The 13,911-nt window shown below is 51.5% G+C and overlaps 1 protein-coding gene across 1 annotated transcript; it reads right to left on the bottom strand.

The window, feature by feature from the left end:
- Nucleotides 1–45: 45 nt before the first annotated feature.
- On the bottom strand, nucleotides 46–12,010 carry Otop3 (otopetrin 3). The gene is made up of 7 exons (XM_036194538.1): nucleotides 11,843–12,010; nucleotides 7,221–7,634; nucleotides 6,993–7,129; nucleotides 6,161–6,219; nucleotides 5,776–5,894; nucleotides 1,955–2,769; nucleotides 46–754 (listed from the first exon to the last, which is right to left on the bottom strand). The coding sequence occupies exons 1-7, from the start codon at nucleotides 11,859–11,861 to the stop codon at nucleotides 584–586; spliced, it is 1,734 nt and encodes a 577-aa protein (XP_036050431.1). The 5' UTR covers nucleotides 11,862–12,010; the 3' UTR covers nucleotides 46–583.
- Between the last annotated feature and the right edge of the window lie 1,901 nt (nucleotides 12,011–13,911).

Raw genomic sequence — 13,911 nt, 5'->3', positions numbered from 1 at the left:
GGCAGTTCTGTCCCCAGGAACAAATGCCACAAAGACGGAATGGGATCGATCAAACAAACAGGGTTTATGGAAGCAGGAGAGAGCTGTTGAGCCCTGCCTGGCAGCTAATTAATGAGCTCATTAGGAGCTGGGGTGTTTGGGGGAGAGAGGCAGGGCTGCCTGCCAAGCTTTTGAGTGCTGGGTTCTGCACTCCCCTAGGAGTTCTGAGCCTCCAGGATGTCCAGCAGGACCTTCCACAGGATGAATCAGCCCCCTCCCAGCCCCCAGACTCCATGATTTCACACTGACCCTCACAGATAGTAGTAGCCTTTGCTGGTCACTCGGGTACACCCTTAATTACATGGACTATTGTGAAGAGGCTCTGGGAAGGCTTGTGCTCAGGCTCCACTTCCAAGCCCTGCCCTTGGTTCTGAGCTCCAGGCAGCACCTTCCCTCTCAGTCAGGTTGAAGAAAGGTCACTTTGGGAACCTCAGGCAGGTTTCTGCACCTCTGTAATGTGATGATGTGTCTGCCCAGACAGGCCACGCTTCCTTTTCTGTCTTGGCACTTTGAGGGTGCTGCTGTGGCTGATTTCATTGGGTCCTCAGGCCCCCAGGTAGACCTCCACCAGTCCCCCAACAGAGTGCATTCGATAGAAGACTCCCAGAGGCAGGCCGAAGTTGACAATGGTGAACCAGGTCCTGTAGCCGTAAAAATCCTTTTCCAGTCCATTCTCAAACTCAGGGTGTATGCCAAACGCAGGCATCATCCACAGCTGGGGAGAGAGAGGAGGAGGCTGCTGGGTGAGGAGGGGCTCTCCCAAATCTTAAGATGCTCGACTCCTGGGAGGTGATCTAGAAGCAGCGGTCCCCAGCCCTGCTCATACTCCATCATCCTGGGGCTTTCCGAGCAAGGTCCCCAGCCCTGCTCATACCCCATCATCCTGGGGCTTTCCGAGCAAGGTCCCCAGCCCTGCTCATACCCCATCATCCTGGGGCTTTCCGAGCAAGGTCCCCAGCCCTGGTGTCTTTCTCACCCTGACACAGAAAGTCTTGGCCACCTTGGCTTGCCTGAGGCCAGCCTGAGCCCCAGAGGGCTGCCTCACACATGACATTTAGCAGGACCTCCCAGCCAGCTATCTATGCTGCCAAGTTGAACGGTTTGTGCCCTAAGCCCTGAGCTCAGGCTTTACTATTTCTGATAGTTGCAGCCACCTTCATCCCCCCTGCTCTCCTGTGAGAATTCTACACATTTGCCAAAGCCCAGATCAACCTTATCCACTTTCCAGAAACACGCCTTGGCTCTTTGGACACAGGCTTCCGACTCTGAACTCCTGGTGCAGTTTAAAGCCAATTTATCACTTCTTCTCTGCATAGACCAGCTGTTTCACATCTGGGTTGTATTTTCAGTGCTTTTAGAGGTTTGGAGTTAAACAACCCTGAGTTGTCCCATATCTGCCACTTACAGGTTGTGAGAGTTGGGACTGAGCAGACAACATATGCTTCAATTTGTCCAGGAGGTGTGTGTGTGTGGACAGTAACATTGCCTGTCATTTAGAGGTACTGTGACGATTCAAGGGATGTGGAGATAGTGCATGGACCTTTGGGCCTGTGACTTAGCAGCCACCAGAAGCTAAGAGATCAATGCCGACCTCCAATTCCTCTAGGGATTAGTAGAAAATAAATAGTTCTGGGCTGCTCTTTTGGCCAAATTCAATAGATGATGAGTTCAGCGGTCATTTTCTAACAGGCTCCTTCCCCATCAAGACTGAAAGCTTCTGGGGTTCAGAATCACACACATTTGTATAGAGGGCTTTGCTACGTGCTGAGCACACTAACTTAGGCCAGGCAGCTTGCCCGGATCTGCTGGAAATATTCCTGGCTCTCAAGCAGCATCAAACTAGCTAGAGATGAGTAAGGGGCTCTGGGTCCACACACCACCCCCATGCCCCAGGAGTTTCTGCTCAGATACTCACTGTGATATTGCAGAGGATGAGGAAGAGCGAAATCTCCTTAAGAATCCTTCGTTTCCAGTTGAGGTGGTTGTAGGAGTGGATATAAGCCCTCGAGGCTCTCCGTAGGTCTTGGCCCAGGTCCAGTAGGGAACCTCTGCGGGGCAGCTCAGCATCCTGCTTCCCCATCACATCAGGGAGCACAGGCTCCCAGAGGGGGCGGCGGTGCAGGCCCTCGATGATGAAGAGGTTCTGGGTGATATGCTGCAGGATAAGCAGCAATGAGTAGGCCAGGATGAGCTGGTTGAGCAGTTCGTGTGGCTGGGTGGCCACAATAGCCACAATGGAGAAGTAAGCAATGCCCATCTGGCCCAGTGCAGCGCCCATCAACAGCACCACATCCAGACTGCGGGTGGGGTTCTTGAGTGTGTCCAGTTCTCGCTCCTCCAGCCTGTGCATGGCTGTGCCTGCCAGGCACGCCAGGCTCATGGTGGGCAGCACAACCACATAGAATGCATAGTAGAGGGTAAAGTACTGGCGGGCTATGTCAGGGCCACTTGCCTCGATCTGGAAGAGCACAAAGACGCACACACCAGCCACAAGTGCCAAAAGACCCAGCAGTGGCCCAAAGATGGCCCCGTGAAGGCGGAAGGGTGGTCTGTTGGGATGGGCACCTGAGTGGGCTGCCAGGCGGCGGCCCACGTTCTTCCACATCACGAAGAGCACCGCGCAGCAGATGAGGCAGTACTCGGTGCTGAAGGGGTAGAGCATGAGGTAGCCCTTCTGGAAGACCTCGCACACCGTGGCATTGAGGCACATACAAGTGTTGGTCTCGTTACCTGAGAAGGGGCAGGGCAGGAAGATACAGCTTCTCAGGCAGGCCCTGCCCTGAGAAACCTAAGTGGCTCGATCACTCTACCCACTTTCTGGAGCACACAGGATCTGGACAGGACCCAGCCAGATGTTTGTTTTACAAATGTGGAAACATCCGAGGCTGGAGCATAGAGATTGGAAATCACGAAATGATTATTCTTTTACAAAGGGATTCAAGACTCTAGGTGCCAAACTTTCATAAAACATTTCAGACATGCCCAAGCATCACCTCCACATGTTGCTTGGTTGGCAGAGCAAACCCATCATTTGCAATAAGAAATTGGGCTGCCACACCTGAATGCAGTGACCAGCCTCAGCAGGACATATTGGGGTAATTAGAAGTCAGTGCTTCTGGATGAGTGCATGGTGTCATTCACTGGGGCACACAGGTGCCAAAATGCTTGAGCTGAATCCAAGTCACACTTTGGGCTGTATGTACATCCAGTACTAGGAAAAGTAGGAGAGTGGGGAGGAGCTAAATGTGACCACGGGGAAGTAACTGAAAAACCTCAAGGTCGTTTTAAAGAAGAATCTTTACCAGAGGCTAGAGAGATGACTCAGTGGACTGTTTCTGCAGAGGACCCAGGTTTGGCTCTCAGCCTCCATATCAGGTGCTCACAGCCACCTGTAACTCCAGTTCCTAGGGATCTGATGCCCCCCTGTCTCTGCAGACACCCACACTCATGTGCATGTGCACAGACTCTCTCTCTCTCTCTCTCTCTCTCTCTCTCTCTCTCTCTCTCTCTCTCACACACACACACACACACACACACACACACACACACACAGCCACAGACACACACACACACACACACACACAGAGCCACACACAAAAATATGTAATTAAGAATAAAATAAATTATTAGAAAAATAGAATCTTAGTTGGACAGTGGTGGTGCACACCTTTAATCCCAGCATTCAGAGGCAGAGGCAGGCGGATCTCTGTGAGTTTGAGGCCAGCCTGTTTTATAGAGTGAGTTCCAGGACAGGCAGAACTGTTTCACAGAAAAACCCTGTCTTGAAAAACAAAAACAAAACAAAAAGAATCCTAACCAAAATACCAGGTGTAGTGACACACACCTGTTATCCCAGAGCTTGGGAGACCAAGGCAGAAAGATCTCAATTTCAAGGCCCGTCTGGGCTACATAGTTAAACTCTGTTTCAGAAAGTCAAGGGTTAGGAATGTGGCTCTGTGGTAAATCTCTTGCCTAACATAAGACTCTGAGTTTGAACCTCTATACTGCAAAAACCACAAACAAACAAACAAGCAAGAACTTTAGCTTGGAATAGCAGCTCACACCTGTAATCTCAACACTTGGGAAGCTGAGGCAGAATGATCGGGAACTTGGGGTTAGCCTTGGCTAACTTGTCTTAAAAAAATGTAACCACTATATTGTATATTTGGTGCATGTGTGTGTGTGTGTGTGTGTGGCGAGGGGAGGGGGGTCTTGGCATTGATTTGTCTTCCTTAATTGCTTCTCCACCTAATGTTATGGGACAGGGTCTCTCATTGAACCTGGAGCTCAGTATTTTGGCTCAACTGACTGGTCATTGAGCCCCTGGAATTGTCCAATAATAATAAACTGAAGCTATGGGTGTGGCTCAGTGGTAGAGTACTTTCCCAGCATGAATGAGGCTTTGTTCCAAGCCCTAGCCACAGGCATACAAACACACATCCATGATGTTGCTTGACCAAAGCTCCCTCTTTGCACTTTTTGTGCAAAGTGCAAACAGAATATAAGGATGGCCACATGTACAGACGTGGCATGATTCATGCGCTGGGTGTGTGAAAGCATGAGAGCTGGTGCACACGGGTCATGATGCCACCTGTGGGTGGGGCAGACACATAGGTGTGGCTGAATCCCACAGACTGCAAGCTCCCCTTGTGGATTTATGGAATGTTGCTTCAAAGGGTGTACTGTACAGGCTCAGGATTGGCCAGATGGGATGATCTAGGGAGAGCTGTCTACCCACAAGTCTCCTCTCCCTCCTGGTATGTTTAGATATTAAGATTACATTAGGACAGCATTCCTTTCAGCCCCAAAGGCTTTTTAGTCTCTTACAAGTAAAATACAAATATCATGGGTGGGTGCATGCCTGAAAGACTTCTCAGTGACCAACTCAGCCAGGATTAGTGGTTGGCTTGCTGACTACACATGGCTACAGGAAGTAGGATGACAGGTCCCAGTCCCTGTTGGAGCATGAAGGGGACCATTGACACAATGAAGTGTGTGTGTGTGTGTGTGTGTGTGTGTGTGTGTGTCTGTGTGTGTGTCTGTGTGTCTGTGTGTCTGTGTGTCTGTGTCTGTGTGTCTGTGTGTGCACATAGAGACCAGAAGACACCCCAGAGGGTGTCGTCCCTTAGGTATCTGCTTTGGTTGTTTGAGACAGTCTCATTAACCAACAGTTCATCAATTAGTCTTGCTGGCCAGTGAGCCCTAGGGATTGATATGTCAGGCCATGCATGGCCTTTTTTAAAAGATAGGATCTCACTGTGTAGTCCTAGCTGGCTTGGAACTCACTATGTAGACCAAGCTGTCCTTGAACTCACAGAATTGAACTCACAGAACTGCCTGCCTCTGTTTCCCAAGCACTGTGAGGGTTAAAGGGGTGTGCTACCATGCCTGGCTCTGCCTAGTTTTTTTTTTTTTCCCAGAGCTGAGGACCGAACCCAGGGCCTTGTGCTTGCTAGGCAAATGCTCTACCACTGAGCTAAATTCCCAACCCGCTCTGCCTAGCTTTTTAAATGTGAGCTCCTAGGGACCAAACTCAGGTCTCTGTGCTTCTGTGACAAGCACTTTATAGACTGAGCCATCTCTACGGCACACACTTTTTAGTTTAACAGTGACCTGGCTTGAGTGTCCTCCCAACTTCAAACTGTGTATGCCTCCCCAGTTGTGTGTGTGTGTGTGTGTGTGTGCGCGCACATGTAAATGTGATAGGGGAGTGGTAGGTTCTGGTCCCCTCTGTACCTGAGAACTTTTCCATGAGGGCGTCGAGCTCAGCCTCAATCTCACGGTGCATGGAGTCATTGGTCACAGCCAAAATCCACAGCAGCAGGTTTGTGGCCAGTGTCAGCATGAGGCCACACCTGGAGGGAGGACCACACTCTGCTCACACACACAGCTTACACAGCCTGAATAGCTCCCAGGGCCCCAACCTCACCATTCACTGCTGTTAGAGTGAACACATGGACTCAGAAGCAGATCTCAAGTGGTGGTAGGATTTTAGGAACCCCTAGGGATCACTTGGGATGTATACCATGCTAACCCACAACTTCAGGCTCCTCCTATCTGGGGAAACTGGAGGGTGGTGGAAACAGAGAGCCCCAGGAGACTCCAGCTGGGGACATCTTACCTGGTGAAGTTGGTCTGCACCTGAACACAATCTTTGCAGTGTCTCCAGAGTACCCATGTCTGAAAGAGAGAGAGTCTTGAGCCTAGCCTAGGTGCTAATGGTGTGGTGGTATATAGTGTGAGCACCTCAGTTTGTGTGTGTGTGTGTGTGTGTGTGTGTGTGTGCGTGCGCGTGCGCAATGGAGGAGCCCATAAGGAAGTCTGGGTTGGAATCCTGGCTCTGCCATTTCCTTTTTCTGTGTGGTGATGGGCCAGGGGTAAACATCCCTGTGCTGCAGCTTGCTCAGCTGTGAAAAGGGGCTCAGTCGCCACTGCTTGGGGAGGAGGAGAAACCTACTTGGTTAGGGAAGTAAGGGTGATGTAAATATAGCACAGAGAGGCTCAACAAGATGGAGAGGCAGGGAGGGGTATCTGGGAGCTGGGTTTAACACTATTCAGGCACGTTGGGCGGTGGTGGCACACACCTTTAATCCCAGCACTTGGGAGGCAGAGCCAGGAGGATCTCAGTGAGTTTGAGACCAGTCTGGTCTACAGAGTGAGATCCAGGACAGGTACCGAAACTATACAGAGAAACACTGCCTCAAAACAAAACAAAAAAAGAATATGCGGGCACATATAGGCAAATGTGTTTATAGGTGTCTACATATGGGAGACAGGTATGTGTGGAGGTAGTGCACATGTATGGGTGTGGATACATGAAGGTATCCACACTATGATTGGTGTGTGTCTACACTGTGGGGCATGGAGACATTACCTATGTGGCTGGTTTTAGTATAGGTTGGGTGGTATTTATGTCCCCAGAGGTATAGGGGTGTGTGTGAGAGTTCCATCACCTGGACACTCATGAAGATGATCTCAATGACTGGAAAGATGAGTTCCACTTCTGACTTGCAGTGAATGTGGCTCACATCATAGCCCATGCGAAATACATTCAGGCAGATGGTACAGCTACCGAAGAGCACCAGGGAACCTGGCCAGGAGAGGATGGGCAGGTGGGCACCTGCTCCTGAGCAGGTTCTCCTTCCCCGGCCCGCTCCATCCTCCTAGCACCGAGCACTCACCCCTCACCCAGATGGGTCCTGCGTGGGGGTCACGGTACAGCACTGCGTGGGGCTTCCGTGCAGTGCCCACCATGTAGTAGAGGAGCCAAAACAGAGAGAGGACCTTCAATGCGGCCAGCAGGATCCACACATCACCCAGAGTGACAGCCACATTGTTGAAGATCATGCTACAGATGAATGCCCCACCCAGAAATACCACATTGAGGGCCAGGAGTCCGGAGAAAAGCTGCCCGGCCTTCTGGGCCTGTCGGTCTTTCCTCAACAGCAGGGAAAAATGGCGTGCTAGCCAGGACTTCTGCTTTGGAGGGCATGGGGGCCCTGTGTGCTCAGTTGCCATGTCTGCTTGGTCATAGGTAGATGCGACTTCAGTGGTTGCTGCTTCTGAAGATGACATGGGTGCAACCTGAGCAGGGGCTGGAGAGGAAGACAGAGTAAACAGATCAGCTGACAAGGAGACCCAGGTTGGAGCCCATCACAGTTCCTAATGTCTGTGTGACGAGAGCATACTCTGGAGCCCTTCAAGTTGGGATACTGGAGCCGCCCCATATCCCTTATGGGACTCAAGGTTGAGACAGACCAAGATAGACACAGAAGTCCTTCAGGCTGCACATGAGCATAAAGGGTTGTTTTGAATACATTGAGAGCCACCTTTCCCTCCCCACCCGTGACTGGGCCTCCTCCTTCGCAATTCAACACATCATCCTGAAGTGGGGTAATGGTTCTGTCCAGGCAGCAGGGGTCACTTGAGTTCTGCCCTGTCACTGGGCATTTTTTCAGAGCTGGAACTTTTCACCAGCAAAAGTCAGTATGAACCTGCTAGTTTATAGAGAAATTCCACTCATGAAAATCAGGAGGACAGGGGCTGTCTCCCTGATGGTAGGGTGTGAGTGCATACAGAGTTGTGTTGAGAAGGGTCCTGAGAGTGAGTCTGGGCTTGGTGGGAAAGAATGCTGTGGTCTATTAGGGGTGCACTGGGGTATTTGTAGAAAAGGGCAGGGTCTAGACGACACCCATTGGGTTCACGGTAGTTTCTTCTGGGGGGGGGATGAAAGGAGTTGGAGAGAGAGAGAGTTCCCTCTAGCTTCAGTGTTCTTAAATAAATTTAAAAAAGAAAGTGGTGGCGCACGCCTTTAATCCCAGCACTTGGGAGGCAGAGGCAGGTGGGTCTCTGTGAGTTTAAGGCCAGCCTGATCTACAGAGTGAGTTCCAGAACAGCCAGGGCTACACAGAGAGACCCTGTCTCAAAAAAAAAAAAAATTACCAATATAACTAAAATGTATGTTTTCAAAAAATAGACTTATTTATAATGTATATGAGTGCTCTATCTGCATGATGCCCTCCTATGCCAGGAGATGGTTGTGAGCCACCATGTGGTTGCTGGGAATTGACCTCTGGAAGAACAGCCAGTGCTCCTAACCACCGAGTCATCTCTCCAGCCCCACTAAAATGTATCTTAAAATTCATGAAAGGTTTGGAGGAAAAGCTCTGCAATTGATTTGCCGAGCCTGCCATGTAGATGGGATGGGGAAGGATCAGCATGAATGCCATGCACTTGACTTTAACTGCCCCAACTTCTGGCTGTCCTATGAATGTACAGGAGGACACTGTCTCCAGCCTACTTTGCCCTGACGCCTCTTGCCATTTCCTTGCTCATCTGAAGCTTCTCTCTGGCCACTCACTGCCACCACTTGCTTGGTCCACCCGGTAGCTGTAGAGCTGTCCCTTCAGGCCGCTTTGGGCGCCTCTCCTCCCCAGTGTGCTCCCTTCTCCACTGCCCCAAAGGCCCTCCTAGTGCTCTTCTGCCTCCAGGCATTCTGGCCTCAGGGCTCCTGGTTCCCACTGACTCATCTCCTGATCCCAGGGGAGTTCTGTATGCACATCTCTTAGCAGAGAGCTGGACTTCATCTTTGCTTTCGTCCAGACTATGCATGCCATCAGACCCCAAGCCTGTCCATTCCAGCTCCCACACTGCCTACCTTTGGCCTTCCTTCCTCCTTTCCTTCATCTTCTCTCTCCCTGGTTTCTCTCTTGTTAGCTTGCTTTCTTTATAGTCTGGCTCTGCAGCTCAAGCTGGCCTTGAACTCTCAATTTTCCTGCCTCTGTCTCCCATGTGCTGGGATTACATATACCTGCACCTCCCTGTACCTCTATGCCTGCCTGGCTACTTAGATGAACCACTACTTTAGTCTGGAGCCCGTCTAGTCTCTCCTGGACTGGCCTTCCTGCTCACGGTGCCTGTCTCCTGCAAAGACAACCAGCTACCCTCAGTATGGAGTCCAAGGCTTACGACGGGGCCTTACAGAGTGGAATGAGACAGTGTGTGCTAATGAGGGCCTGGTGCACACAGTGCTCTAGGGAGAGTGGGGGTTGCTGCTGCTGCTTCCTGCTCCTGCCTTCACTCACCTCCCCAGCCCCCACTGCTCTCCCCATGGGCTGCAGCATCCTGCTGTAGTTCCCAGAATGCTCTTGCTTACCTTCCTATCTTTGCCCATGCCCCCATCCTTTGTCTATGATTCCCTCCCTCTTGTTCTTTAGTGACTCCAGCTGGTCCTTTAGGACTCATCCAGGCTTGGTGAGGGTCCCTTCTTGCCACTCACCAGCATCCCTTGCTCAGTGCATTACCTAGCATGCTCTCTCTTCATTAAGGAACTTTGCTCTGTCTGTCCCTCAAGACCCTACTAGGAAAGCTTCACCACACTGGCCCTCACCCAGCCTCTCTGCAGCCCTCTTTCCCCACATGCACCCTGAGCAATACTGAGAACTGAGAACTCCTGAGGTGCTCTATTGGACAGTGAAGTACTAAAGTTTGAACCCCTTGCAGGAATTTATAAACAAGTTTCTCTCCTTGGACAGTCCATCCTTGAGAACAATTCTGCCTCCTCCCTGTCCAGCCCCTGGCCACACCCCAGGCTCCTCATATCCATTCAAACCTCAACAGAGGACTCCATGTTTTCTGTGTGGTCTCTTGACTCCCTCCTCTGTACTTTCTCTCTTCCTGCCAGCTCCCACCAGTGACCCTCACCCAGCCTCTTCATGGGGAAGCCTTCCCTCTGCCCAAGTAGACATGTGGCTACTATGTCAGGCCACTCCTCTGCTGAGCGTGAGTGTGCACCATCCAGGGTGGTTCCCTCAAGATCTGGGACTCCTCCAAGGCAGAGACGAGGTCCTGTTCCACTCACCTATCCAAATCTAGTACACTCCTAAAACCCAGCCAATGTATGCCCTGGATCCTGGCTTTTTCTAGGGGGGATTTCAGCCCTAGACCTGCGAACAGAGACCCTGCCCCTTAACCCTTTCCATGCTGGTACAGGTGAGGAGGCAGTCCAGATAGTTATCTTTTTACCTCCCTCACCCAGGTTGAGCAAGGTAAGGCTCCCAGGACACCTCCCTGCTCCCTTTCTGCCAGCTCTGGTGGCTCCACCTCATCTTCTCCACAGTCTGCCCTCCCTTCCCCACTCCCTACTGATCAAGAGCCCAGATGGCATTTAGCATCTCTGTGATCTTGGCCAAGCTACTTAGTTTGTCTGGTCAGTGTCCTTGTCCATGAGCGAGCAACGATGGGATGGTAATTCCCGGCGCTCATCACCGGCTCCCACTCCATCTAGCAGCCATTCTCCTGCTCCCACAGCCTCGTGAATGCTAGGCTGGTACAGTACCACTGAGCTACATGCCCAGCTCAACAAGTTCTGGAATGAATAAATGAAGGAATGAATACATGATACCTTACCTCAGGAGTTTTGTCAAAATTTAATTATTTGATATGTGAAAATACACGAAGAGCGGTGCCTGGTTGATGTTTGTGAACTTCCCTACAGATCAAGATGCTAAAGGGACTGAAAGATTGGAGTTTTCGCTCAAACTACAAGCTTTGGGAGTGAGGGTGTGTGGAGACCCTGGAGAACAAAGTTCCAGGTCTTCTCCCTTCAAAGGGCTTGCACTCTGATGGTCTCCCCTGTTCCCACGCCCGTGGTTCAGTGCTTCACCAGCGGTTATCAAAGGGGCAAGTATGGTTCACTGCCAGACAAGGTATTAGGGTGGACGTCAAGGGGTCCAGGAAAAGAGCTAGAACTAATGAGCTTGGAACCAACTAGAACTCCGCCACCCTTGGCACGCCTCTCAGCACGACACCATTCCAAGGGAGGTCCTAGACACCAAACTGGTTTGTGGGTCGCGTTCAGAGGCGGGCAGTGAAAGAAGATGAACCGTCGGGGACACGGGGCCAATAGCGCAGGACCAGTTCGGTGGGAGGCTGAGGAGTGCGGCCGGGGAAGCTTGGGGATTTCGTTCCGAGGCAGGGGAGAGAGGTCTAGGCATTCTCTTTTTTAATCAACCATCCATCCAGGTCTCTGGATTCTATCCGGTCTAGGCATGCTCTTTGGACTGTGAAGACAGACCCTTGAACCTGAGAGTGAACTAGAGGAGGAGGTATGCGCAGAGCCAGAGTTGGGGTGCTCGATACAGAGGAGACAGCCTCGGCTGCTCCACTCACTCTCCCCTTTCTTCCCAGCCCTTGTAGCCCCCGGCTCATGAACCCCACTTTGGAGCAGTAAGTGTGAGGATGGGCTTCTGGGGAAGGTTCAGTCAGCTGTCCCCGGGTCCCAGCTCGAGCTGAGGAGTCCTACCTGAGGTCTGCGAAGCCATCGTCGCGAGCTCCCCAACACCTGAATTGCAGCGTACCTTCTGTCCAGGTGAGGCCCCGGGAGCCCTGGGACAGAGCCTCGACGCCCTTTCCTCCGCCCCCAGACCCCCCCTGCGAAGTCTGCGCAGCCGCCGCTCGGGCTCCGAGGCCCATCGATTTTTCTGTTGACTTTGGGAATCTCATTAATCCCTCGTTAATTACTCCGCCAGGGGCTCGGGCACAGGACGGGCAGCCAATGGCGAGGCGGCTAGGCGGGAGGGCGTGGCAGGAGGCGGGGCGGACGCCGGCTGCAGGGTTTGAGTAGGGGCAGACCCCAAGGTGTATTGGGGTACGTTGTCCTCAGCCTTGCACCGAGAGCTTGCTGGCTTCAGGCTACACTTGCCTGTGGCGTCTGAGCTACGAATAGGACCCTCTTCTCTCCAGGTCCAGGTCGCCTCTTTTCCACACCCTACCCAGCTGACCTAGCTTCAAAGCCGCCTCTCTCGGGATCTGCCTTACTTCAAACCTGAAGTCGGGTAGAAGAGACCCAAGGTGGGAGATGGGATTAGAAAGCAGGAGGGCAGGCAGTCTTTAGGGCTTTCTCTGGCCTTCCCCTTCTCCTCCCTTCCCCTCTCCGCCTCACATCCCCACCACTCCCAGCCTCAGCCTCAAAGACCTGTGGACATCATGCTGACGACAGAAGCTTCTCTCTTTTCTCAGACGTCTCAGGTGCTCTGCACATCACTGTTCTCACACTCTTCTCCCAAATGCCACCGCTCCCAGCTCAGCCTAATCCAGGTCTGGCTCTCCCTCCCTTCTGGCTGTGAGGTCTCCTTTCCAATCTCTGACTCTCACACCCAAATAAATAAATAAATAAATAAATAAATAAATAAATAAATAAGCTGGCTGGTGCCGGTGAGATGGCTCAGTGGGACCTGGGTTCCATCTCTGGGACCTATAAGGTGGGTGGAGAGAATTGATTCTGCACATTGTCCTCTGACCTCCACTGGTTCACACACCACAGCAGGTGAACACACACACACACACACACACACACACACACACACACACACACACACAGAGAGAGAGAGAGAGAGAGAGAGAGAGAGAGAGAGAGAGAGAAATTAAAATGTAATGAAAAATTAAAAATAAACAAGCAGAGTGACGACGCCTGTAATCACACAGTACTTGGGTGGGGAGGTACGACCATCTGGAGTTAAAGGTCATCCTTGGCTACATAGGGAATTAGAGGCCAGCTGGACTCCATGAGACTCTGTCTCAAAAAAACCAACGCAATGTAACATGAAACCAACTCTGATCCTCCCTCCCTCCTCCACCTCTGTACACAGCTGTGGCAGAACAGTCTTGTGGCTTTGGAGGGGTTCCTAAAGGGCTCCAAGCAAAGTAAGTAATGGGGGGCCCCTGGGGATGAGGACTCCCCCAGCTTCTCTTAAGCTGGAACCACCTCTTCTATCTACACTAAGAACTCATGCTCCTGGTATTCCTGAGGTGTCTGAAGGAAAAATATCTGCCGCTTAGGATTAATGGGTTTAGGTTCAGATGGACAGGAAGATTAGCTTCTGTGGTTCTGTAGCACAGGAGGGTAACAATGGCTGGCAACAATCCATTGCATATTTCACAACAGCAAACAGAGGGACTTTGAATGCTCCCAACACACATACACGATGTTCTTGGTTCTCCATCTGAGGCAACCAACATGCCAGTCCTAGGATCCGATCCTGACACATTGTACTCTGAAATGGCACACTTAACAATTACTATGTATGGATTAAAAAACATGTTAGCAACAACAACAAAAACCTCTACTGCTCATAAAAAGGAGGACGTTTCAAGGCTAGGGGGATAGCTCAGTCAGCAAAGGGTTTGCCACACAAGTGTGAAGACCTGAGTTGGCTCTCCAACACTATATAGTCCCATGCTTGCAATAGAAGGGTTGGAAGGAGGGACAGGAAGATCTCTAGAGCTCAGTGGCTAGGTAGCTGTGTTGATTTGGTGAACTCCCCAAGACAAACCCTGTCTTACATGATGGGGGCTGGAGGGACGGCTCAGCGG

Source organism: Onychomys torridus, chromosome 8, assembly GCF_903995425.1.
Source record: "Onychomys torridus chromosome 8, mOncTor1.1, whole genome shotgun sequence".
Lineage (NCBI taxonomy): Eukaryota > Metazoa > Chordata > Mammalia > Rodentia > Cricetidae > Onychomys > Onychomys torridus.
Note: the sequence above shows the minus strand (reverse complement) of the source record. Positions and strands in the feature narration are given on the sequence as shown.

Coding starts and splice junctions, on each gene's coding strand:
- Otop3 (XM_036194538.1), bottom strand. Junction 7,130..7,220: donor AGGACCCATCTGGGTGAGGG/GTGAGTGCTCGG, acceptor TCTCCTGGCCAG/GTTCCCTGGTGCTCTTCGGT. Junction 5,895..6,160: donor GTGCAGACCAACTTCACCAG/GTAAGATGTCCC, acceptor TCCTCCCTCCAG/GTGTGGCCTCATGCTGACAC.